This window comes from Netta rufina (assembly GCF_964035555.1).
Source record: "Netta rufina genome assembly, chromosome: 21".
In the NCBI taxonomy this organism is placed as follows: Eukaryota; Metazoa; Chordata; class Aves; order Anseriformes; family Anatidae; genus Netta; species Netta rufina.
In genome coordinates this window covers 3,873,296-3,900,583 of record NC_140145.1, presented here as the reverse complement: position 1 = coordinate 3,900,583, position 27,288 = coordinate 3,873,296, and the positions used below count along the sequence as shown (strand labels likewise).

At 48.7% G+C, this 27,288-nt stretch overlaps 1 protein-coding gene across 1 annotated transcript in view; it reads left to right on the top strand.

The window, feature by feature from the left end:
* Window positions 1-27,288, top strand: part of CLIP2 (CAP-Gly domain containing linker protein 2) — a 79,651-nt gene that overhangs the window by 22,889 nt on the left and 29,474 nt on the right. Inside the window, exons 3-4 of the mRNA XM_084299962.1 lie at window positions 15,292-15,830; window positions 25,187-25,311. Coding sequence (XP_084156088.1) covers window positions 15,292-15,830; window positions 25,187-25,311 — 664 coding nt within the window. The remainder of the gene's footprint in view (window positions 1-15,291; window positions 15,831-25,186; window positions 25,312-27,288) is intronic.

The window sequence follows — 27,288 nt, the reverse complement described above, 5'->3', positions numbered from 1 at the left end:
AGAAATGGGACTGTGGTGTCCGGAGCGGCACATTGACTGGCACAGACATAAGGAGCTAATTCTTGTCCATTCAAAGGCTTTGTGCTTCTTTATTAATATTAACTTGGGGTGTTGTGCACTGGCAAATTGAGAGAAGAGACCCCACACCATGGGGCCGGGGGCTGCTATTATTTCTAGCAAACGTTTGTTTTTGCCACTTTGCTGCAGGCCTCATGGCGTGCTCAGCGATGTCAGCTCTCATCTGAGTCCCCAATTAAATCCGGGCTGCAAGCACGAATGGCTATTCCTCCAGTTAGGCCAGCAATCGCTGCTGAAAAATGCATCGTGGGGCCTGTAAGGTTTGATTAGGCCTGGCTTTATCTTAGCGGGCCTCGGTGTAGTGCCCACAGCAGCTTTAATCCCTAGGGGAACTGAGAGGGCAAGGTGTCAAGGAGTGTGCCTTAAAATCAGGTGTCTCTGACTGCTGCAGCATCCACAGGTTGTTTAGCAGCCAGCAGTAACAGCACAGCACCCACGGACACACGACAGTCCTCTGCTTGAGGAGTCATCAGATACCTGAGGAAAACAAGTGTGTTTTCAGGGGCTGCATGGAAGAGAAACCACTAATGAGTGTTAATGGCTCATTAATTTAGGACAGAGAAATGGGTTGCTGCAAAGTGTGTTTGGAAGGTTGATAAAGAATTGGTTATGGAAGGCTTCTGTAACATTGCCGCCTTATACATGGTGAATCTAACAGCTTCATGCAGGTGTCCGCAGTGCAGGAAGGGGCCAAAGCCTCACTGTACATTATCTCAGAATCAGTGCAGCTCCTGCCCCACTTTTCTGATAAGCTTTATCCCAGTGAAGTGTGTGGTGCTGTGTTCCCCCACCAGCAGCCCTGAACTCCTGTGCAGCAGGAGGAAACCTGGGAGCCTCCTGATCAGCGCGGAGCTGCACGGGCTGGTGAAACCTGCTGGTGGCGGCCTGCTTGGGGGGAGCACAGCAGGGCTGGGGCTGGGGCTCAGCTCTGCTGGGGTGTAACCACTGCAACAACCACCAGAGAAGCTGTGCAAAGGGATCGCTGCAGCTGAGCACGCTCATTTTCTACCTCTCCTCCCTTCCCATCACTAACATGGGGTGTTTGCAATGGCCTGTGTGTCAGTCACACAGCTCTGTTTAAATCCCCTTCCTCACGGACACTGATGCTTTTGTGAGACTTTGCATATTTGCTTCTAATGTCTACTGCATATCCAAAACCCAAATGTTTTCTGATAGGGTTGTGGATCAACTATTTGTGTAGGACTGGTATTCAGTTCACACATCCCTTTCATAAGCCACTCTGCCATCCTGCAAGCAGGAATAGGTTTTGTTCTGGGTCTTCTAGCTGTGTTTTTTTCCTTTTGTTTAATTCTGGTGGTGGTGTTCCCCCTTCTCCATTCTGTTTCCTCTCCTTTGGAGGAAGGGACCTTTGGCAGCCTTCCCCCCAAGGAGGAGTGACTTGATGCGTTCCAATAAATGCAGAAGGGCACTGAATCAATCTTGATTTAATCAGCTTTACAGGTGACATCTAGAGACGACTGGGAGTCCGATTTTAATTGTCTTAATCATTAGATGCTCTTAGCAGGATTTGATATAGTTAATCCTTAATATTCAGTGCGCTCGTTGTAGAATGAGATGCGGGCACACGCGGAAGGCATATGGAGGTCAGACGCCCTCCTGCTCTCTGTCTGTAGCTCCTCACAGAGCAGCAGGGAAAGAAAATCTGCTCCCCACAGATGTTCAGCTTATGGTGGTTCGAATATAATGAACCAAGTCCTGTTCAGCTGGGCTGGTGCGGGTCTGCAGTAATGTCAGTGCGCCCGCAGTTACACCCATCGAGGGTGCAGATTTGGGGCAGAATCTGTTCCTGCGTGTTCTGTCTTGAACAGTCACTAATCCTGCAAGAGCAAATTAATGATTAGTGGCCTGAGCCAATGGTCATTGGAATCAAAGGGGAGATTCCCTTTGGTATAGATGGGTTTTTGGATGAGAACCTATAGGGTTAGTGGCTTCAGACTGCTGCTCCATAGCATGAGCTGTTGGTCTGAGATTCCTATCACACACCGGTCCTGCATATGAGTATTCCCCTTTCAAGCAGTTAAATTGGTGAATCGGTTTCAATAAAAGCCTTAACATATTTAGAACACGGGCACTTTGCTTTCTTTCTTTTAGGTCTACTGGATATTTACTTATTTTTCATAAAGGTGCTAGAAAGTATTTTGTCCTTAAAAAATAAGACTTGTATGCAGTAATAAGGTCTGTAAGAAAACTCCGTACATCACAATACTCAGTATGAAGTAATAAAACCTGTCAAATCTGGCTGCCCGTGACTTAAGGCTCGGAATACGGTCAGTCTCTCTACTGCACGATGTGACCATTGTGGCACTGCTGTTTTGCAGCACAGCAGCTACGTGTGCTTTTTATGAGTCTCTGGGTTGTAGATGGCCCAAAGGATGCAGCAGAACAGTTTGCAGAGTTTTGTGAGAATGGAAATACTTCCTGCACGGGGATTTAAATACTTGCAAAGGAAGATGGTGATGAACTTTGCTGTGACTAAGTCTTAAAAGATGAACGTACCCAGAGAATTTGGGAATTGGTTTGTCTGATTTAGCGTGCTGCCAGCGCTCTAATTCACAGGGACCGTTAAGCAGTAGTTAACTGCTGCAGTGGGACTATTCCCAAGTTGCTTTATGAATTCCTACCAAGCACGAGCTGCAAGTCATTCTGATTTCTGTAATTATGGGACTGCTATTCACACATGAAACCTCCTCTGTTATAGATGCTCCAAATGCTTTCCACCTCCTGTGAAGCCTGGGCTCTGCTGTAGGTCAGTATTTACACACACAACGTAGAGAACTGGGTCTTAGCCCACGTCATCCTGTGAGTCAGAGGTGAAAGTGGGCCGGGCATCCTGGCCAGCGGGATTTGTGGCCTTTTGCTCTCCCTGTCCCGGCACCAGGAGCAGCAGCTTCCCTCTGTGATGCTGCTTCCTCTAGTTCTTACTAAGGTGATAACTCTGCAGACATGGGTACACCTGTGAGTTGACAGGGAGTATGCAGTCACTGAGCATGAAGGGAAACATCTCAGCCCTGTACTTAGGGTGAGATTGTCTGGTTTCGTGTTGAAATTCCCATTCCCTGAAGATGACAAGAGCTGTATTTATTGCTGGGTAGCTTATTTCACAGAATTGCTGATTGCAGAGTATTATGCTTGGAGGTATTTGCTTAAAAAAAGGAAGTGCCAGAAATTAGAAAGGCTCGATGCAGACCTTGAACAAAAAAAAAAAAAAAAATCAGTTAAGAGATGGTGTGGTTTTGAGAAAAAAAAATATTTTTTTAAAAAAGGGGGTAAAGACGATTGGTGGCATGGTGACTTTCTGTCCTAGCAAAGTGTGTGTGATAAAAGCATAAAACTGATCATCTGAAATCATCTGACAAAGTTCTGAGGAAGTGGCATAAGAGAGGGTTGGTTCAGATGTGAATATTCCAGACCAGTAAGACAGAGATACTGGGACTGGGAGCTTACCGTGTGCTCAGGGATGGCCAGGGTGGTACCTGGAGGGACCGTGTGTGTTTGCTCCCAAGGAAGGGATGAGACATCCGCTGCAAATAGATCCTTTGGATTTTCTGCAAATAGTGCCTGTTCGTGCACAAATCGAATTGGATTCTTAGCTCTTTAAGCCAGATATGTGGAATAAAGTAGATGACTCAGGGTTAATCTGCTCTCAAATATCTATTTTATTAGATTAGGCAGAACTCAAGCAGCCCAGCAGATCCTGTGTCCTGTGGCTCTGCGTACGGCCAGCCCATCGTGTGTGACCTGCACGGGAGATGTGAGCAGGGAGTCAGAGCTGTGCCTCCCAAGCCTGCAGCCCTGGGGCTCTACACAAGTTTGGCAATTAAGAGATGTTGGTATTTACCTCGAGATGTTGGTCTTTGCCTCTCCTATAGATCCTCTGGGGTCCTGGGGATGCTGCAGAAGGCCCCTAAAATGTCTGGTTTGGGGGCAAATCAGGTGGAGGGTTGAGAAGGAAGGTATAGCTGCATTGCTGTTGTGTTTCTACTGGAGGAGAGACAAACTACGTAAGATAACAAGCAGCACGTTGCTTGCCTTTGTGCTGGGACCATCCCCGTGGTTCAATTAACAGTGGCTTAACTCTGCTCTCTTCCAGGAGAGCTGATTCCTGTGAAAACGAGCCTCTCAGCATGCTGATAAGGAGCTCCCCAGTACCTCCCCTCGCTGTTGCTTGTCACTTGTCACATTTCTGCGCTCTTCCCTCAGGGCTAGCTTCAGACAGGGCATGAGAAAGTGGTTTGTATGGCTGCAGGCGGTGAGCTCTTGCAAAGAGAAATCTCAGGGCAGGACGTGTTACTTATTCCTCTGCAGCGTGAGTGTTTGCTTAATGAGAGCGTGAGCTTTTAAGCTTTTGGGGTTTTGCCTGAATTCTTGCAAGTAATAATTAAAATTCTCCCCTCTCAGGCTGCGGAAGGACCTCCTGTACCTCCTTGTGTGGCACTGGCCTCAACTTACCTGCACTGGCACCGAGATCTGATGGAGTTCGGAGTCGGTTGTGCCTCCTGGAGCTATCGCTGCCATTGCAACTGCAAGCGTGGGGTTTTCTCTGAGCTTTTGGAGTTCCTTTGTTCTGCTCTCCTCTGGCAGGAGCTGGGCTGCACCAGCCAAATCCTGCGGGCTGTGTTCTGGTCTGTGTGCTGTCCAGCTGTAATGCAAAGAAGTTTCTGCATGAGTGGGAGCAAAAGCTCAAAACAGGCAACTTCTAGGCTCTTGAAAGTTAAAATGTTGAAGAAGGAGGCTTGGATGACGCTAGAAAAGGAGTTTGGTAGTGCTTGGAGAGCTTGCTGTTCAGTATCTTTAGTTGCATCTGGGGAAACTGAACTCAAACTCTTGTCCTGTTCTCTGGCTGTGACACCTTCGATAATCTTCCAGGGCCTTTGAATCTGGAAACTGCACACATACAATCAGTATCTCTGCTTTCTTTAAGCTTATTCTTTTATTTCAGAGCATTTGGATCGTGTTTTTGAGTTCATTGCACTCGGAGCCTACAATTATTTTGGTTCATTTCTTTTGATTTTAAGTGAAAGTGGTAGTTTTATTTCACTGCGTGATACCGCACCAACAGCATTTAGACAGACTTTGGTTAATCCTTAACCTCTGTGTAAATATGGCATGGCTGTGCAGGGCCCTGGGCTGGCCATGAGATCTTGTCTCTCTTATAGGAAGGACTTAATTTGTCAGAATGATTAACGAACCAACACGCTGGGGTGGAGAGGAGGCCTGGGCAGCAGCTCCCCCGTGTTTGAGCAGCGTGTAGCTCCATCTTCCTTCACAGCCCAGAGCACAGCTCAGTTTCCTGGCTTTTGTTTCCTTTTACAGCCCTAGCTGGTGTGAGCTGTGGCAACAGCCTAATCTGCACTCAGTAAAGGGGGCCACGTTTTGGGTAGTTCAAGTACTTTGTGGTAGAAAGGGAAAGTAGGGAGGAGAAAGTTCTGTTTCGGTAGGGTCTACTTCTGTTTACATTGTCATAAATTAATAGGGAAGTGCAGCAGGGCAGCCTGTGGGCTGGCCAGGCTGGTACCAGGAAGTCTCGTCACTTTTAGATGGCCGTTCCCTTTCTGTCGGAGTTTTCTGTGACTCCCCAGGGCTGGTAAGGATTTGAGTAATAGTGTTAAGAAATAAAAATAAAGCTCTGGCAGTGCTGGGACGTGTTCTGATACACAAGGCTGTGCAGCACTGCAGTTTGGCAGTGACCTTACCTGAGAGCCCGGAGCAGTATTTTGTGTATTTTGACAGATCAATCTAATTCTCAACAACAGCAAACGCTTAATACCGCTCCCAATGCCATCTGGTATTCACGTAGGTTACATGCTACGGTTGAAAAACGTGACAGCTGGAATTAGCCCCCTTTCCTCACCCACGATGCTGCTGAGTGACGTGGGCAGGGTCTGCAGATGCCATGAAGCTCTGGCTCCTGCTCTGCTCAGCGCCGCCTCCTCCGAGCAGCCAGCTGCCACGCTTGGGATTCCTGGAAATGCACGGAGCTAATGAATGCTGCCCCGCCACCCGGGCTGGGGAAGGTGTGTGAAGGCACCGTGGTGTTCCTGACTTGTCTTCCAGCTGCAGGAATGCACCCCTGGCTTGAATTCAAGGATGGTTTAAGCTTGAGCTGGGGGCACGTGGGTCTCTGAAGTGCTGCTGCTAATGCAGCAGGGCACAGGTAGGAGCTGCACAACACGACAGCTGCCAGGCCAGGCAAAAAGCTGGCACTGAACGAGGTGCTCTCCTTCTATCCCCGTGATTTCACTTTCCTTTCCCCTGACTGTTAGAGGTATGGCCACTCTGCACCCCTGTGGCTGCTCAGGTGATGTCCTGTGGGTGGATTTCTGGAGTTACACGCAGCAGCATCTCCATCGCGGTCCTTGCACAGGCTGCTGGCCTTGGAGCGGCTGATCCCCTGGTCTGGATCCAGTCTGTAAAGTAATAATAATAATTGCTCTCTTGGTGGATTAAGCCAGGCTGTTTTCTGGTACATTCCCTTCTAAATTTTATTGGCAGTGAGCTAATTTCATCATTTTTGAGTGAACAAGCCGATGGCCTTTCTGTGTACACCTGCTTGAGCAATGTGCTGCTTGGCTGCTCGTCTCCCTCGGTTAATGCTGTGGCTGGTTAGGAATAGCAGCAAAGTCCACCCGAGTGGGTTTTATGTGGGAATGGTGCCTGAGCAAAAATCCTACACTTAGAAAGGCTGTGAAATTCCAAATTGAGTTCAAAACCCTGCTGCTTGATTGCTCTTCTGGTGGAGAGAGAGTGCTGTGCTTTGCTTGGCTGCTCTTCACACTGTTGGGGTCTCGAGATAAATTTCTCCAGTTCAGGAGGTGTCCGGAGACCGCTCCTCTCTCTGCGCCAGCGCTCTGCCTGGGAAATCATTTATAAGTGCCTCATTAAAGACCTGTGTCTGCCTCTTTTCTTCCTTTTTGTCATCAGATCGGCTCACTGAGAGCAGCTGTCTTCGCTTCCCTAGCAGCACCCCCTAAACCACGCTCGTGCCGTACAAATTCCCACAGCCTGAGGAATCGCAGACAACTGCGGGTACACATGTGCCGGGCTTTGCAGGCATGGCAGGGTTAGCCCGAGCTCGTTCCCAAGCTTGTCTATGCTTAGTTGAAAAGAAAAGTCTCTAAGAAGTTAGCTTTGTGCTAGATTTTTTTTAAAAAAAGAAGCCGACCATATGGCGTGATTACAGCGATGCAACCGGAGAGCGAGGTGCACGCGAGGAGAGGCGGCGATGTGCGGTGCGATGCTCGGGCTGCCTGAAGGCTGGTCACCCCGCGTGCTCCAAGTAAGTGCATCCCCCCAGCTGGTCTCCTGGCCCTCTGGGCTGTCTCGTGGGTTATCACAGCGCTGTGCTACCTCAGGCTGTTCCCTTATTTTCCTTCAGTGTAAATCTGAAGTATTTTGCTTGCGATGATCTGAGCGAGGTGACCATTTGAGGGGCTGGGGGGAAAAGAATTATTGAAAATTTATAGCTAAGGGCTTGTTTAAATGTGAAACTATACCCTTTAGTTAAAATAAGCTATAATCAACAAAGTGAACAATGCTTCCAAGTTGCATATTCCATAGTTAGTGATTTTATTCATTATTTAAGAAAGAAATCTGTATTATTCAGCAACGCACCAGCGATTGCTTCAGCATAGCCCTAGATTTTCAAATGGGTCTGTGACTTTTTTTTCTAGAGGCTGGGGGTGGTGTGGGCTGGGGAAAAAGGCATGGGTGCTCCGTTCCTTCTGTCAAAGCTGAAACACCCTTAATATTGTGGGATTTTTGTTTTCGTTATTTATCAGGAAAACAGGATGCCGTTCCAGAGGTATGATAGATGGGCCCTGTTTGCAGGCTGGAAAATGTTAGATAGCAGATTGAAGCATGAATGTTGAAATAATATGGCTTTTAAAAATAATAATTGTGTTTAAAAAAAAAAAAAAAACAAGACTGTACTTGATGAATAGATCCATCCATATGCTGCAAGCTAATTATCACTCAGTGAAAAATCTTCTGTGTTCTCTACCAGGCGCTCACCTCCCTCCTGCCCCGTGCTGCCAAACACTACCTGCTTTGCATATGGTGTTGAATACCACTGTTTATATGAAAAACTTAAAACCCTGAGATATAATAAATATCTTGTCACAGTTTCTTTCAAGAATTGTACTGAGCCAGCCTGCTGTTATCTGATCCAGCAGAGCTGTAAAAGCGCAGGGTCCTCCAGCCCTCCCGTCTCTGGCGGGCACCAAGGAGGCACGTCTCGCCCGTGGCGGAGCAGATTTCGTACCAGCCAGCCTCTTGAATGGGACCTTTATAAGAAAGCCTTTGTTCAGGATGGCTGTTTGAGGTTCAGTGCCCTTCCCAGCTGCCTTGTAAAGGCAAATATCTGCCTCAATGGGCATCTCCTTGCATTCCCTGCACAGCTCCTTTGCAGTAGCTCTCATTTGTGCGCTCACTGAGTTCTCGTTTGGTTTCTTATTGTCCTCTTTCCCTTCCTCCTCCCGTCAGGTTTCTTTCTAGGTATTATTGCTCTTTTCAGAGTAGCCAGAGCTGGCGATGCTGAAGCTGTACCAGACCTTAATATCCACACCATGGGGCTTGTTCCAGGGACCTGCAGGGGCAATAGATTTCCAGGGTGCCAGGTGCAGAGTTCATCTCCATGCCAGTCATTACATTCGTGTCCCACGAGATGGGCCGTTACGGGCCCAACCTTTCAGCTCTGAACTTGGAGAGCTTTCAGTCGTTGTTTCCAAGTCAGCCATAAATCTCTGGGGCTGCTTCCTCCCACAATGTGCTGCCAGGCACTCAGCTACTCCCCGCAAAGCATCGCTTTCTCTAGCGGTCACCTATCCCCTCTCTCTTTCTGCATTATCCCGCAGCCTGAAAAGGCCGCGATAAATCTTGCAGAAAACAGCTGCTTCAACGATTTGAGTTTGGGTAGAGCAGCGAGGGCTGGCTTTCACTCGGCTGCCAACAACAGCATTTCTGTGGAATCCAAGCAGCTTCGAGAAGCTCCGATTCCTCTGTGGGAACCTGGAAATCCGCGAGGCCTCAGCCCCCGAGCAGCGTGAAGGCAGCAGGCAGCCCTCCTCCCTCGGGAGACCCCACCAGCCCCCCGGCTGCTGCTGAGGCTGCCAGCTGAAGCCGTGCCTCTGCCCACACAGATGGCAGCTCCCGGAGGTGCAGCAGGTTGTGCCTCTTGTCTCCTGCCTGGTAGACCAGATACGGTATTCAACAGGGACCGAGGCTTGCCTCTTTGAAAGCCGATGCTGTGGATTGTCCTTTTTTGTTCCTCTCTGTATGGGAAGCTCTAATCAGCTCTGCTGTGACCATCGGTTAGGGAATTTCTGTAGCGTTGTGCTTGGAGGTGGAGTGGTATCACAGACCCAGAGAGGCTCACTGGAACCGGTGCTTGCAGTGTAAAAAGCAAAGGGTGTAAAGCCCAAATTGCTGAGGGTTGGCAGCTACTTGCCTGTAGAGATGCTGTCCTACAGCTCTGGCTGATAGTGGAGGGCTGCAGTTTTACCAGAAGCGTGTCATCCATTCCAAGTGTTCAGTGTCCTGAGCACAGGGGCAGTGCCGGGCACCCCAGTGAGACCAGATCCCCCTGGCAGCTGAGCCTCGAGCCCAGCAGCGAGCCAGGCGCTAAGCTCTTGCGTCTCAAGCTCTTGCATAATCCTTGCAGCAGTGAAAACATAAATTATTCCTTCCAGCTGGCACCCCTGTGGCCAGCTGCAGGGCTTTCCAGCTGACAAAATCTGCCTTGGCTTCACATGAGCCTTACGGTCCTGTGGTCATGGGACTGCCCAGACTGGGCAGGAGCAGAGCTGGCCCTGAAGCTTTCTGGCCCCTGGGCTTGGTTGCAGGGCTGGCAAATATCAGGTGCTTGCTAGCCACAGGGCAAGCTGCCCCGTCACCACTTAGCTGTACCTATAGCATCGGTGGTGGGCTGCAGCCAGGTAAGGAAATAGCTCCTGTCAGATGGGCATGGAGAGTTGTATGCACCCTGTATCAGGCGAAGCTGGTGATGTATTAGGTACAGACCTATTCCTTTGCACTGTGGTTTAAATCAAACAAACAAACAAAAAAAAAATCAACAACCACCAAAAAAAAAAAAATCTGAAAATTAAAATGGAGAAGGGAAGAGACCTTTCCTAAGGGTGTTGTAAAGCTCTTTTGTAAATATCGTGGGTTTTCTTCTGCCCTCCCTTCCTGGCATAAGACACTACTCTGGTATATCTTTTCTTTTTGTCTTCATTTAGATGTAATGTGCCTCCATTTTATCAATTAACTGCCTGTCTCCTGATTCCCATGGCAACACAATAGGCTGTTGAATTTCTGATTCCTTTGGCAGTCAGGGTGCCTGGCATGCGTCTCAGGAGCAGCGAGATCACAAAAGGTTTCTGCAGGGAGTAGGAAATACGTGGGTAACGCTCGCTGTGCACCGCTTCTCATGCTAAACTATTTTCCTCTTCCCTCCTCCCCTTCCGAAACAAGTTTCCTTTCTCCCTTTTGTTCCCATTACCCAGTGATAAGAAATGAGCAACTGGAGTGCTGCGGGAGGTTGAAAGGCATGGAGGGAGCGAGAGGATGCCTGGTCTTGTTGGATGGGGATGGCTCCCAAACGTGGCACGAGGCTGTGTCTCTTCAGGGATCCTGCACCGAGGGTTGTTCCTGCTGGTGCTGCAGGGTGATTACTCCATTCCTTCAACTTTCACTTCTCAACTTTTCTGTTTGCAAGGGGTTTCTCGCTCCTGTACCTGTACAGAGCTGCCTCTGCACCCCGTGCCACGGCAGGCACTTCCAAGAGCTGGATGTGCCCACCTCCAGCTCGCAGGAGTCCTTGTGCTCCCAGGGGCTTCAGACACAGGGCTTTCATTGACGCTGTGACAAGAGCCGTGTGAGCAGGCTGGAGCCTCAGTTTAATCCTTTAGCCTCTCCAGTTCCCAGCTCAGAGGAATTTGTCTGGCTCCTGAAGTGCTGGTGGCTGAAGCATTGGGGTGCCCTGTTGGTGCTGGTCCCTAACCAGACAGGAGGAGTTTGCAGACCCAGCCCTTGGGTCCTTTCTGCAGTATGTGTTACTGACCTGTCACGTGAAGGCTTAACAAAAGCTGAAGGGGAAGCAGAGATTTAGGGTTGGATAAGATGTGCGTTTACTGGGCGCCGTGCTTGACTTTGATTTATAAATTGTTGTTCGGCCCTGAAAGCTGTGACCTACAGGAAGACCATTTAAACTGCAAAGAATGAGCTGGCTGACGAGCACAATAGGGTTGTAAAGCTGGAAAGCCCGAGTGGAAGAGATCCCACATGGTGCGTGTTATACCTCAGAGCCTGTGGTACGTGTGAGAGGGAGGGAGGAGCTGTCGCAGTCCTGTCCTGCAAGCAGGGTTTGTGCTGGACAGAGCAGCGAAGAGAGGCAGCGATCCCCTGGGCGATGGGGGGAGAGCTCTCCGTGCTGCTGGGTTCAACGCCCAGCAGGGACACTCGGACAGTCCCCACGGCTTCTTGCTCAGCCTCACCAGGGACCTGCTGAAAGGTGGGTTGGAGCAGAAAAAAATCAATCTGCGTTTTCATTTCTCTCATTCCTCTGCTGTAACTCTGTGCTCAGCTTTGTACCTGAGATCAGTAGCTCTGCTTTAGCAACTTCTCTTGGAACTTGTTTGTGCTGAGTTGGTGGGTCCGGCCAGAACAGGAAGGCTTTTCTAATCCTGACACAGGCAGAGACCAGCTGTTTGGTGCCCATGGGCTGAGGAGACCTCGGGAGTTGTGGACACCGGGGTGGCTTTCCTCTGAGCTGCCCTAGGAGGGGGCAACTCCGGCTGTCAGGTCCTGGAGGGCAGTGCTGCGAGCTAGCACCAGTGCCTACTGCCAGCTGATTTCTGCCGTAGGCTATTCTAAAATACTCTTGGGATCAAAGACACGTTACTCATTGCTGCATTTTGTCTTCTTAAGGGCTGGTGCCAAGATACCTGGCCAGGAGGATCAGGGCTTGGTCTTCTCAGACCACACTGGCTGTTGTGTGGTCATGTAATTAAATAGGTCCGCCAGACCTGAAGCCTGGAAGAATGGCTTTGGTTGGACCACTGACTTGTTACTTCTCTGGAAACTTAGTGCACAGGACCTGTTAGCTGTACCATAGGAAAATTGGTGGCTTAGTAATTATTTTATACGTGGGTGATGAAGGCCATGTAAAATACCAAGTTCCTGCCATGTGGCCGTAATGAAGAAGGTGATCTTTCTGGCCATTCTTTGTTCAAACACTCTTTGCGAATTGTTCGGCCTCGTGCTGAAGAATTAATAATGCTTCTGACTGCACTGCTCTGCTTGGGAGCCTGTAATTCTGCTGCTTCCCTGCGATGGTGTAATCACTGCAGCTTGGCAGCCCTGCCTGTTGGGCAGGCACCTAAAATGAACAAAGTTGCACTAAAATTTTGGCTTTACAGGGAACACCATGCAGCATGAAGAGTCCAGTGAACTCCTCTTTTTTTTTTTCCCTGTCCAAGCCAGTTTTTGAAGGTGTCTGCTCTTACGGTGAGTCTAGATGTGGTTTTAAATTCTGCTGCAGTGCTTGTTGAGCCCTGGGGCAGCCTTCCTGCCTTTCTTTGCTTCAGCTTCACTGCTGAAGGGTTAGGTTATCCCAGCCGTTTTACAGAGGTGTTTGTGAGAGCTAATGTAAGCTCTATCTTGATCGTTAACGAACAGACCTAATAAAGATTCCTAGGGCTCCACTAGGGCTAGAAAAACAGCTTTGATCTTTTGTGAACTCAGACGCAGCCCGTCCAAAACTTCTGTGCTTTTAGTCCCCCGGACAGCAGAGTTCAGCTTGCTGTTCTGCTTGGCACGTCGCGTGTGTCTGCCGCAAACATGTCAGCAGCGTGAGATCTGGGGATTACAACACTCTGCTGAGTGTGAAACCAGGACCTAAGCTGTGTTTCTCATTTACTTCACATACATAGAAAAGGGGAGAGAGTAAGTACACGTCACAGACGCTGGTGATAAAAACCCTACAGCCATACCTGGCTATCAAAATGAAAGACTGACTTTAAAGTGTACCTTGCTGGCTCCTAATCTAGCTGCTTGCCTGTCTTGTGCTCATAGGAGTTGAAATGAAAATGGTAGCATTAGTTTCTGCTTATGGTTGTCTTTATGGCTCACCTGGATGGATCCATGTTGCCTTTTCCATCCTTGTTATTTAAAGTCTTTACTGAAGATCGCAAGTCCTAAGCATCCTTATAATCTGTGTTTGTTTTTCAGTTTTTAATGTGAACTTGGTTCTTGGATGTAAAGCCATCCCCTCTAATGGAGCTCCTTTTGGTGTACTGTTTTTTTAAAGGATTGAGCTGCCAAAATAAGAAGTTAATGAATATTTGAGGTTGAGGAAACTTTCAGGGCAGGACCCTAAAGTCAAGAGAAGGCAGCTGAGGGACAACGACACAGCCTTCTCCCAGGAAGCTGGCTGGGCTCCGCTGGGAGCACCGCACGCAGCTACTGCTGAGCTTTCCAGGTGGGAATGGCATTTGTGTCGCTGCCCTTCCTGTGCTGGGCTGAGTTTTATGGGACTTGTTCTGGCCAAGTGGTGCTGCTGAGGCTGAAGTTAGATCATACCCTGGAGCAGGGAAGTCTGGCGAACTTTCTCACTTAAAGCTCCAGTTCACCAAGCCTGGTGAGCTGCTAGGGGGTAATGCCTTCAGGAACCATGAATGAGCTGGTGCAATTGTGCTGCACAGATTTAAGTGTTGACTCTGGAGTCTAATAACAACTGAAGTGTCAATAGTAATCTCTCTTAAGGCAGCTGTTTTAGCAAGAACTTTCAAGTTCTTCATATTAACACTGAAGCGCTGGTGCTTTTCTTTCCCCTAGCATTAAACCTTTAGCAAAGCTTGAAGTGTCCTGCTTTGAGAGCCTTTATGCTCTTTGGCCTTTCTAGGAGCTGGGCTTGATCCGTCAGGCCCATTCTTTCTGGAAGAGCTGGAGCAGTGATGCAGGCTGAGCAGTGGTGATGGCTGAGCAAATGTCACAGCTCACCCCCTAGGTCAGCTATAGGGGAGAAGCACTCTTAGGATCTCAGTGCTGCCAGGTCTTGCAAGCTTATTTCCTTGGTCTGCGTGGTTTCTTTTAGGGCTTTACTTAGCATTACCCACCCCCTGTCTCTGGGCTTAAGAGTGCTTTAATGAAGTCCATATGCTCTTTATTTTAGTTCCCCTGGGACCCAGACGGAAAGCACAACGTTTGTGATCGTTTGACCCTGGGGTCAGCAAGCACGGGGTCACTGTGAGCTTGTTTGCTTGGGTTGTCTTTGTTAGCCTTCAGATGCCAGCCGCGTATTAAGGGTCTCATTTTGTACTGCTGAAAGTTTGGTCCATCCTAGGAGAGAGCAGCCAGGACAGGGAGTTTACAACAGCATCTGCAGCTTTCCTCCTCCCAGCAAAGCCTAGCTGGAGGTGCTGCTGTGTGGGGATGAGCGTTCCCTCTCGCAGGTTTGCCTGAGTTCTGTGCGCTGAGCCTCAGCCCTGGAAGGGCCGTCTGTGCTTGCAGGGGTTTGTAGATGTTTCCTGTTTATCGATGCTCTGTTTATATTGAGCATACCCCAGGTGTCTGCTTGCTGCTGGGCTCTGCGCTGCACAGGGAATATCAGCAGCTGGGAAAAGCGAGCAATGCGTGCAGGCAGCTGTGTGGTCCCACGGGGCTGTTATTGCCCTCCGGCAGGACACACGGTGCCTGGGTTAACTGTTTGCCTGCATCCATACCTGGGGAGCTCTGAACACCCACTGAAACATCAAAGCTTGCTCTTTTTGGGGATAAAAGCATGACCTGGGCATCTTTCTTTGAGCAGTCCCCTTGGATCCTTAGGCACCTACCTGCATTCCTGTCCTTGTGAGCTTATTTACACCAGCACTGCCACACAAAATATCCTTCAGTGCTGTGGTGGGACTGGGAATAAATGCACTTTATGAAAGGGATAAGGACATGGTATTGCTTCTGTTTTGTGTGCAAGGTCTGCAGAAATGGGACAGCACATTGAGATTTCTGTGCAAACTGCATTTCTGCCAAGAAGATGTGTATGTACTGGGGTCACTCAGGTTCTAACTCCTGCCTGGTGTAAGGCTGCAACCTGAGCCGTGGCCCCAGATGTTTCCTTTTTGTAAATGTCCCTTCCTGGTGTTGTGGCTGCCTTTAGGATTTCTCCTCATGCCAAATTCTCTCTTCCCTCACTCACAGGCTCGCCCTTACACAAGCAGGGTACCACCTCCACCGCCAGCGCCGAGAAGTCAGGCTCAAAAGTTGCCGAGGTGGGCGACGACTTCCTGGGAGACTTCGTGGTGGGCGAACGCGTCTGGGTGAATGGAGTGAAGCCAGGGGTGATCCAGTACCTCGGGGAGACACAATTTGCTCCGGGCCAGTGGGCAGGGGTCGTTCTGGATGACCCGGTGGGTAAGAATGACGGCTCGGTCGGTGGAGTGCGTTACTTCGAGTGCCAGCCGCTGCAGGGCATCTTCACGCGACCGTCCAAGCTGACGCGGCAGCCGGTGGCCGAGGGCTCGGGGAGCGACGCCCCCTCCGTGGACTCTCTGACGGCCCAGAACTTGTCGCTGCACTCGGGGACGGCCACGCCGCCCCTCTCCACCCGCGTCATCCCCCTGAGGGAGAGCGTCCTCAACAGCGCCATGAAGACGGGCAACGAGTCCGGGTCGAACCTCTCGGACAGCGGGTCTGTGAAAAAGGGGGAGAAGGACCTACGGCTTGGAGATCGTGTGCTGGTGAGTTGGTTGTGGGGCCTTCCTTGGAAAGTGAAGGGCCGAATTTGTCTTCTCCTTGTTTGGGACGAGTTAAAAGGGTGGCAGAGTTGGTGGTGAGGTGTGGGGCAGTGTGTGGTCTTGGAAAAGGGGGTGCTTGGGCCAGGCAGGCTTGGAACTTCTGCATTAGTTGTTATTTGGGATGCTGTGTCTTGTGGGCATGCCTCTTTTTGACATTGATATGAGAGTGCTTTTTGTGTTGGGTAAGTCCTGAGCAGTAGAGTGGGATCAGAGAACAGCTCAAATGCAAGAGGGAAATAAAAGATTATTCTGTCCCAATGGTTATCATTGTCTGTCCCTGTGATATTCTCTATATTGGTGTGTGCTGGAGCTTTTGGGGAGTTAGCAGTAGTGTCTCGTTGGTCACACTCTGCAAGGGTTTGCAGGAATCTCTCATGGCTGATCCCTCCCCTTCTGGTGCTTCAGTTCCTAAGATGCTGGATATGATGGTAATTCCTTTCCCATACAGAAAGAAACTTACAATTATTTTTTTTTAAAGGGTTGAACTTTGGGGGAAATCATACGGATGGATGGGTTATCCACCTCTAATTTGTGTTGTTGCTTTCATAATTCAAAATAGAGCTCTGTGTGCCTTCAAGCCAAAGGGGCATACTTGTGGTAGAAAATGGCCAACTGCAAGTTTGCCGTCGTGTTTTGTCGCCGTTTTGTGTCCTAGCAAAAGAGTTGTGTTTTCAGTTGAGGTTTAGAAGGAAAAGAAACAGCACAGATGAACGGAGCCTTATTCTGCAGTTCTATAAAACAGTTTAGGTTTGTTTAGTGTGTATGATGCATGTTGTGATAGCAGACACTGAAGAATCAGGCATTTGAGCACACATCTCTTGTGACTTTGTTGTTCAGTTCCGAGGATATTGAGAATGACTCTAAACAACGGGTGACCAACAGGTTCCAGAGGGTTACTTTGTGCATCCTAGGCAGCGTGGCTCCCATTTAAAACGAGCTGTGTAGCATTTCCTTTTGGGGCACCTGGTTCAGAAACCAGCAGTTACAGCACAGAACTTGCTATATATATATTACAGATTTGCCCTCTGGTTAACAATGATGGCTTGGTAGAAGCTTACACTGCTTGTATTCCTGTGGGCAGGCTGTGCTGGGGCAGGCAGAGACTTCAGTGACAAAGGGGTCAAAGCAGGCTAAGCTTGGTGGTGGTGCCTGGTCTGAGAGATGCTGGTGTCCACCAGCAGAGGGTGGGAGCTATTCCCAGCCCAACATTTATACACAGCTTCCCTTGTGTTGATGAGTTCTGTGAGGACACATCCAACACAGCAATTCTGCCACCAGCAGCCCTCTGAAACCTTCTGCCAGAGCTCAGTGGGTGCGTTGCTCCCCAGCTGGTAGCACAACAGGCTGGGGAAGGGGCTGTGCTGCCTGGCCAAATTGTGAGGGTCTTGTGCAGGGGTCTCAGAGGTGCTCCCAACATGCTCAAGGGTCTCGAGGAGCAGGGTTTTTCTGCTGGTGATAGCACAAGCCCTAGGCAGGCTGCGGCTCAAGCTGATGAGTTGAGTCCGTTTTCATTTTATTTAAAACATATATATATGTGTGTTTATATACATATTGAATTTCTTCCTTTTCAGAGCAGTGCAGGTGAGTTCTGTCTGTGCCCATCACGTACGGCATTTATTAAACCTGGTGTGAACACGCAGGCTTGCAGAGCTCGCTGCAGAGGTGAGAACACTTCATATGCTCGGATTTTCCCATGGAAGAGCACTGCGTCCTGCACCCCAGCAGGACCCACCAGCTGTTTAGAGGCTTGCTGCTCGTTTGTCAGCTTCCTGATTGTTCTCTACCAGTGTCTGCCCACTGTCAGCAAAGCTGCTGCTGTCCCTGCTGCTCCCAGGGGCAGGCAGGGAAAGCGTCAGAGACGTTCTCTGTTTGCCCACACGCTGATGGTTCAAAGTGAATATGCTAAATCAGCCAGCCAAGGGAAAAAGGAGCCTCAGGAATCTGTCGTCCTTTAGCTGGTTGGTTTGTTTGCTCCTTTACCTGTTGCAGGGGGTAAGGGAGGGTGCTCAGGTGAAGGCTTTCTGTGGAGCAGCAGCCATAGAAGGCGAACTGCAAGATATAAAATCTCCGGTAGCGTTGGCTCCCTTCCTCCTGAGCCAGGCAGCACAAGAGCTTTCCCCAGCCTTAATTATCAAATCTCTCTCTTTTGTCCTGACCGGGAGCTCACTGAGGCAGGGTCAGATTGTTTAATACAGCGCTTACACGGACTGAGACTTCAACACACTCACATCACACAAAATGCTAATGTTTTTTCCGTGGTTTTGTGTGCTTTTCTGTTTTTTGTTTTTAAATGAATAAAAGCCCTCCTCCCCTGCCAGCTGGCTTAGCCAGCCCAGATGTTCTACAATACATTTTGTACTATGATGTGTTACTGTAATGATGAACATTAAAAGAACAAATATGAAGTGAGCATCTCACGGGCACTTGCAGGAGCACTCAGAGAAACCTCAGGAATTGTTTGCGTGCGGTAGCAGAGGTCCAGGAAAAGAGCAGATAATGATAGCAAGAAACAATTTGCTGGTATGGCCCAGCAATACGTGCTTGGCAGATGTTTTTTTCCAGTAATGGAGACATCAGCTAATCATATTTGGTGCTTGAATACATAAGCAATAATTCTGGGTTAACCCAAGTTGCCTCAAATTCCCTGAGTCAATCCTTGGTCTTGTCCCCTGCAGATTGGTACGGTTTTAGTTGTCTTTATTGCTCTTAGTCCGTGCATTCCCGTAAGATTATCTTTTTATTTGAGAATGGCTTTGGGGCAGAGGGGAACCACCACAGGCTTTTCGAGGGAGGGGAGGACCTGCATTTTCTGTAATTGCTCTGCTGACGGAGCAGAAGGTTGCAGGAGCCTCTCCTGGGCCTGCAGGGTTGGCACCTGGTGCTGCGAGCGTCAGCGCTCTGCGTCCTGGGCACTTTCTGCTAGTGGTTTTCATTCACTTCGCTGAAGTCCATTATAGCTTGAAGTCATTTTTGCTTTTCAATAACTTTTGTTCCGAGACCCTTCCTGTCTCTCCGGCAGCTGCTAAAAGTGACTTAATGGAGCTTTCCACTAGAAGAATTAGATAACGTTTGCCTTCGGCACGGCTGAACTCAGACTTCTTCCCAGAGATGCAAAAATTGCATTAAAGAGATGAAAAAAAAAAACCCTCCACCCTGATATTGTAGAACCTCATTTCTTGAGGTCTGGCAAACGAATGTGGAACAATTAACCTTTGCTTCAGTAAGAAGGGAGCTTCCCAAAGCGTGGTAATAGCTGGAGTGCTGCTGTTAATGTGAGGCTGGCTGGGTGCCTTTCTCCAGGGATCGAACGGATGGAAGGAGATGGAGCAGTTGAGCATTTTCTGCTTGAGAGGAATCATTGCTGTTTTTTTTGCCTAAGAAAATGTATTTTACATGCTGAGGGGGGCTTTCTCAGCAGTTGAACTCATTCCACCCTAATGTACTTGCTTGCTTAAGAAGGGTGGGAAGGAGGTGAGTGTTCCCTGTGTGCAAGGCTAAATAAAGAATCTCCTTCTGAGAGAGAGGCTCCATCCCTTAGCCAGCCTTCTGTCTCCTAACTGGGATTGCTCTCTTCAATACCGAAACCTAGTGACAAACAAGACTATTTAAGGGCCGTGAAGCATCTCAATTGCTGGTGGACTATATTCCTGTGAAGTGTTGCCCCAGTTACTCTTCAGACGGATTCTAGATTTGTGACTTTGCCAGGACTTGTAGGTGGCCAAAACCAGAATCGCTGCTGAGATAGCAGGGGCGGTGCTAACAATGGGATCATGGTGGAGCGGTGCTGGTGGCAGGACTGCCGTGGTGGGCTGGTTGGGCTGCTGCAGAGAGACTCCGGGCTCGCCCTGAGCGCATGATAGCGATCGCTTTCTCCTCTGCACACTGCCAAGTGGCTTTTTGCCTGGGGTGTGTTGCAACCTCTGGCTCTTGGCAAATGACAAAGCTCTCATGAGTAAACCAATCGCGTCCTCTTTGGCACCAACCTGGATCTGCCTGCCTGAAGGTGCAGAAAGCCTTTAACCACCTGTAGGAAAAGCCATTCTCATTAGGAGCTCCCCAGCAAGGAGGATGGCAGCCTTAGCCTTTCCCCTTGGGCAGGGACAGCCGCTGGCTCTGCTGTCAGCTGGCTTCGAGCTCTTTCAGTGCCTGCAACTGGAGTCTTGCTGCTGTGGGGGCATGGGAGGCATTGGGCAGGAATGAGCCATGCTTTTTCTTTTCCTGGTAATTGAGCAGAGCTCTCCCAGCTTGCTAGATCCTTACAGGCACATGCTGCTCCTGACTTTAACAGAAGGACAGTAACAAGGTGTGCTCACTGATTGCAAACCAGGCAGTGAAGAAAGATGGATCCACGTTCTGTAGTTCTGTTGGGACAGTATTGTCAGGAAAGATGTTGGTATTCAGCACCTGCTTTCAGCTGGTGGAGACCATTAGTTGCTGTGCCCTGACTGGAGCATGGCTGAGCCCAGGGCGTTGCATGGGAACACGGCAACCTCCATCCCTGTGGAGGTTTGGGGAAATGCAGCCTTCCAGTTATTTGCAGGCTTCAAGAGACAGGAAAACACCCGGGTCTCCCAGTCCAAGCTTTCTTCTCACCCTATAAGATTGTTTGGTGTGAACAGTAGGTGACTGCTGTTGTCACAGGAGCAAGTGTTCCCTGTCCCTGCAGTGAAGCTAAGAGGTAATAAATAGCCCGGAGCTACTGCCCTGCATGTTAACTCCTTGAGGCGTGTTGTGCACGCACACACCCTCCTAACCATTCATTTGGGCTGATGCGTTGGCCAGTCCTTGCCTTCTGCATGCTGTAACTATCATTAAATAGGAGTTGCAAGTGGTCTGTGCGGAGCGAGCTGTGCGATTAACGTGGGTGGACTCGGTATCGAAGGCAGTCTCAGGAGGGATGCTGGAGTTCCAGACTTCCCTCTTGCACTGCATCCCGAGGACATTATTTTCTCACTGGTGCCTGGAAGATAAATGTGCCCAGATGTCTTGCATCAGCAGCGCTGTCAGACTTGTCCCTCTGTAATGCTGAGTTGTGCTATGGGGATGGGTTGGCCCCAAAGGTAAGTGGGTTAGAAGAGACTAAAAAAAAATCTTGTAACTTCGTGTAGGAGGAACTCTCCTGTAATTCCTGGCTGTCTTTTTCCCCCCTCATCCTAAAAGCCAGTTCTGGCATGCACAGATGATGCAGTGAGTGGCTGGCCAGATGAAACTGCTGATGGTCGGGTGCCGCCTGAAATGAGCTGTGTTTGCAGACAGAGCTGACTGCAACCAGCCCCGCACCGTACTGCCAGCCTGCTGAGCGCTGTGCCCAGCTGTCAGCCGGGACACAGCCCTAGCAAGCACTGACGTGCATTTCCCATAGGTAGGTGCGTTTACTCCCTTGTACTTAAGCTGGTCATTTCACGTAATCTCTGATGTCCGGACACAAACGCCCACGCTGCTGCAGAAAGCACTCTGTAAGTCAGACCCTGTATGATAATCTTCTGCCATTACGACTGGGAGAGCTAAAGCACATGCAATTGGGAAACGCAGCTTCTGCCGCTCAGCTCAGGTGGAAATACACTCCTAAAATGAATACAAGAAAAAAGCCAAATGCCTGTTTAGCCTCTCCAAGGGAAGGGATGGCTGCTTCAGCTCACATGCTGGGTAATGCCAAAAGGAGCAAGCAGCACTTGTCCAGTAAAGATGAGCTTCGATTTCTTGTTAGCATCATCTAAAAACAAGAGTCCCATGCCTGCCCTTTCCCCACCACCCCCTTCCTTCCCCTTCCCACAGGCAGGAGGGTTGCAGAGCTTTGCAGCTCCACAAGGACCTGGCACGAGATGCGAGGAGACGTGTTGGTACGTTTTACTCACGTGCTTATCGTTCCCACCTTGGCCCTCTGGTCAGCAGCACAGTCCTGTGGAGTCCTGTGGAAATGGCTTGGAAAGCAGCTGAGAAAATAAATTGAGATGGCTAGATTAGAATTTTTAGCAGGTAACACAGCATCACCACTCTGGTTTCTGCCTCAGGGTGTGCTCAAGCAGGGGTCTACAGCCAACGCTGGCCCCTGAATTGTGCCTGGCGTTGTGGGGAACGGTCCCTCTTGGCCTGAATTCCACTTTTTTTATTATTATTGTTTTCCCTGAGCAGTACTGGAGTGAATTACAGCACTGCACTGCCGCAGGCTGGGGATGGCTGTTAGGAGGTTCTTGCTGAGAGCATGAAACTGCAGTGGGGTGAGCAGGAAGGGCGTAAGGGGAAGGAGCGAGCGCAGGCTGCAGGGGTCTGACTTGCAGCAGCCAGCTCGAGACATGGCTGGTGCTAATTGGGCAAATTGTTTAAACGATATATCAGCAGCTCAGCTGAAGACAGTGTCTGGAAGGATTAGCATCATTGTCTTTTCAGCCCTGGGATACTGGTCTGGGTCCAATTTTGTCATTTTGATGAGAAAACCCTAGTAAAACATGATGTCAGCGTTACTACAGATCGCAGGAAAGGCGCGTGGATGTCTCCTCTGTGACTGCACGTTGCTTTTCTGACTCACCCGTTAAGGACAGAAACCATTAAATAGCCCTGGTTTTGTGCTCTGAACGTCAAGCCCAAGACTTTCTTGGGACTGTTGGAGGTCTTTTGTTGAGGAAAGGCCGGGTCAGGATGATGGTCTCTCTCCAAATACATGGAGGGGGCCATGGGAGCCAAGGCAGAGAACTTGAGGCTGGATCTGAGCTTCCCAGGAGGTCGGGGGGTGGCTCCGAGGCTGCTGGAGTCCAGATGGAGAGGGTGGATTGTGGTGAGCTTGATCTAAGTTAATTATAAGGGTTTCTTTGCTTCAGGTGAAAATATGGAACACTAATGCTAATCAGAAACCATCCAAAAACAGAACAACAACAAAAAAATCTTACTATGTCAATGCTGTTTATTTTTGAGCTTCAAGAAGGAGCTATTTCAGCTGCTTTTCTGCAAAAATAACTATAACTGAAAGTAATAACACTTTACATCGAGCAAAATCCCATTCTCTTGGAAATGAATAATCTTGCTGACAGTCTTGGTAAAGTATTAAAAGCTCTTCTGAAAAGGTTTGAGAGTTTTGCTCCGGGAGCATGGTGTAACAGCGAGGTGTGGGGAGAAGGCACAGCTGAGTGGCTGCGAGCTGCCTTGACTTGGGGTCTGTGAGTGCCAGCCCTGCTGCCTCTCACAAGCTGCTTCTGTCCTCCTTCCAAGGTGATACTTGTGATTTGTTGAAGGGTCTAATAAAAACAAATGCTTCTGTTTTGATGAGACTGTTTGTTCTGCGCACTGGTGCGACCTGCCAGCTGGCTTTTCCCAAAACGCATTATTTATTTGAGCAGCATTAGCAGATTATCGGGGCTGAATAAATCTGCATGTCTGAGGCGGATGAATTTTCTAGGCTGTCCATCCATGAGAGTTCCTGTGTGCCTGCCAAAAGCTGGGAAGTTCAACAAGGGGTCTAAACGCTGACGTGTAAGCATGGCAACCCCACATCAGCTCCTGACTGCGCTCCCAGCCCCGTCAGGGAGCATGTGGGCATTTGGGACAGAACAGGGAGAAGATGATCCTGTGTGGCAAGGGCGTGCTTCATGGAAAAGACAGAATAACCAACCATCAAAAGAGGAATAAAATCCATTACTTTGGAAACAATCCTATAGCCACCTGGGGGGCTGTGGGATGGCCATTTGTGACTTTGGGGTAGGAACACAGCCTGCTCTGACTGTCCTGCTCTGGTGCCCTTAGGCACGTATATATTAAGCAAACTTCCTCTGTTTGGAGACTCACACTGGTGGAGGGAGCTCATTGGGTTATTAAGGAGGTCACATGGGGTTCAGTGGGGTCGGGATCATGTGGCTCAGTATCTGTAATTAAAACTCGATTAAAAAACAAATAAATAAGACTGCTGGTAAGCTCCCTTCATTTTTATAAATGGCACGAGGATGAATTACATTTTTATTGAATTCAGCTTGTAGCTAAAGAAATGTACTAGACTGGCATTAAATCATTGCATTAATATTAAGAGAATAATTCTTTCTAGACTTGGATAAATCAAAAACGGAACTGCTGTTTGACTATGAGCAAGTGGTAAAGAATCTTATCGAAGCTATTCAAATCTGTAACTTGCCAAGTACCTAATACTGAAATGAAGTCCTTTCACTCCAGGACATGGTGTAGGACCAGAAAGCTTTCTTCTGATACTTTTTCTGCTGGCAAATATTTTCCTCCTTCCTATAGAACTTCAGTTTTTTTCCATAAGCAGCATTTTGCTACATCCCTAGTGGGAAAACTTATAGAGGACCAGCTTGAGCTGCAGCGCAGCCTCCCAGGACTTGAGGCAGGACCCAGGCTTCAGAGCTGTGCTCCCTGGTCCTCTCAGGAGCAGTTATTTTTAGGCTGGGAAAACTCATTTTCCTTTGCATAAGCAATTTCCAGAATGTTTAGTGATTAAGAATTGGTAAACCTGTTACACCCCTGAAACATAAAAAGCTGGAGATTTCTGCATTTCTCCATCACTGATTTCTGTAGGGTAGTAATATTTGGTTTATACTGCTTTATTTAAAATTTACTATTAAAACAATTAACCACCAGTCATTGAAGTTAAAAGCTGCAAATTTCATCTTAACTTTTCAAGCTTTCTTCCTTGAACCTAGGCTTAATAGAGAGGCCAAAAAAGGTTTAAATTATATGCTGATTTACTTGAAATACAGATCTTTAGAATAATATCCCTCCTGCTTTTCTATCTTTCTTTTCTCAGCACAAAGACCGAAGGACACCTGTAGGTACTCCTGGTGCAAAGGCGGAGGCAGCTGATACAGCTTCTGCTCAGTAAAATATCTTCTGGTTGCGGTGATCAAAACCCAGCCTTGTGCACTGCTGACTTATGCTGTCCTGGGGTCTGCTCAGGGCATTGAGAGCTTTAAGTGTACACAGGGGAGCAGAAGGTGTGACTTTGCTTATTTCTTTGTGCTTTTCAGCAGGCAGGTACAAGCTGTGTGTGCAGGGCTTAAACTCCTTCAAGGTCTGGCAAGCAACTGTATGCAATTAGTTGGTGTTCTCATTATATTTGTCCTGACATCTTCCAGGCAGACACGTCCAGAAGTGGGAGATTTGCTTGTAGTTATTGGAGAGGCATCTTTGGTGCTAGGAGAACTTGACGTGAACACTGCCTGTTCTGGTTTCATTAGATCTGAGTCAGGAAATGCTGATGATGGCTTTTTCCCTTTCTCTCTCCACATCTGTTCCGGCTTTAACTGACTTGCAGTAATGTTAGCGTTGCTCTCTAACCCTCAGCATTTTACCTCTGACAGGTCGGTGGGACAAAGACGGGAGTTGTTCGCTACGTGGGAGAGACGGATTTTGCCAAAGGAGAGTGGTGCGGCGTGGAGCTGGACGAGCCCCTGGGGAAGAACGATGGGGCCGTGGCTGGTACCAGGTACTGGGCGCTCCCAGCACGGGGGTCCTGCGGGCCTCCTGCGGGGACTGGGTGCCAAACTCCTTTGGGTCTGGGAGGGAGAGTTGGTGTGTTGGGTTGGATGTTATAAATGGGGAGGAAGAGTCCAGTTTTGAGTCTTTTAAGCTTTGGACTCATTTTTCCGGGAGATAAAATAGAAGCCTCATTACCAGAGCATTTTATAGCAGAATCAGGTAAGGTCTGTATGAAGAAAAGTACCCAGAGTGGCTGCAGGAAACAGGAGAGAGTAGAGGGAAGATACTAAATTGCACTGCACTTCAAATTTTTTGCTAGGAATGGGTTCTGTGATTGGATTAGGTCTGCTTTCTACCACACGTGTGCTTCATAAATAAACTTTCTTCTTGCACTGTATCTGAAATTGAGCCTGTCAGAACTATAGAGAATAAAGCTCTGACTTTTTTTCTGGCTTCTCTGACCTTTTTCTTTTTTTTTTCATGAGAACAATTTTTCAAAGATCTGAAAGAACAATTGGTGGCCCTGGTCTGTTGTTGTAGGAATTCTGTAGTGCTACAGCTATCTGCTGATCGATCTCATCACCTCTGCCTCAATTGTACCTCCACTATTTTTGTTTCAAAACAGCCCTTGTTAGTGTCTAGAAAACTAGGAAGGACACCTAGCAAGCTTTCTAAGAAGCTGTATTTCTTTTCGTGTAGAAGCTAGATAAGGGAATGACCCCCAGCCTCAGGTGTTTGAGTTTGGCGATGCTTAGACCTGAGTTATATAGCGGTGCTTTGGCCTTGGTTCCAGTACAGGTGGAACTGATTTCCTGTCCTTCACAAGTTCCTTACAGGGGAAAAACAGCTGATTTCTCAGGGCTCCTTAAGGAAATCTTACATTAAAGGTGAGATTGAACTTTGAAACTACTCAGGAACTGAGAGTTCTTCCATTGGTAGATCTCAGGTTCTGTAACAAAGGCTTCTGTGTTGAATCAGCCCCTTTTTGTCCAGCAGTCAAATGTTTTCATTTTAAATAAGAGAAACGCTGCCTTGTTCAATGTCAGGACAAGAAAGCAGTAAATGATTGGCAGCAGATGGCTGACTTCCAGCCTGTTCTCTAAAGAAAAGAACCAGAATATGTCATGGAGTGAAGCCAAGTCCCTGCTTTCTTTGTCACGCATGATAAAATATCTAAGCTTCATCTTCAGGGTGCAAAGAAATGATTTACTGTCTTTGTGCATGTGGAATGTGTGGAAGGCAGATGTGAGTGGTAAGGGTGCTCTCTCTGGCTCTTGTCCTCACACTTCTGTTGCTGTGTTCTGAAATCCCAACTTTTGAAAGTCATCTTTCTTCCGAAACCGCTACATCATGGTTTTATTTTGCTGTGGTGTGCACTGTGTCTGCAAGGCTCCCCTTTGGCATTTTATCAAGAACAGGAACAATTGATTCCCACAACAAGAATCAGGGAACAGGAGCAAATTCAGAGGTTTTGATTAAATAGAGGAGATTGAAGGAAATCTGTACGGCATCCCTGCCTCTTGTGTCCGAGCTGATTACGCAGATCTCCTAGCAGCAGTGAATGTTAGCCAACTCAGCAGTGGTACGCAGGCACTGCCCAGCTAAGGTCTGTCCACCCTGCATCTGGCTGCAGGTTTGCAGCACTGTCCCTCTCCATCCCTTGAGCCTTCATCTAACCTGATTTTTCTGCAGTGAAAACGCTTCTCTGGCAGCTAACAGCATGGACTGACTTCAACAGCAGGGTTCTGGAGGAAGGCCACCATACTAAAACCCACTCCCTTGGGCCACGCAGGCACCCCTCAGACAGTACTCCCCACATTTATCCTGGCCACTCAGGATTCCTGGTACTGCCCTGAGTTTGTCCTGCTGGAATCAGTCTGGGAAGAGGCTGTCCAGGGCTCCGGAGGCTCTCTGCTTTGGTGGCTGTTGCCATCTAGTGAGCATCTTTGGTCTGGCTGCTTACCACCAGTGCTCACTGCTGCAG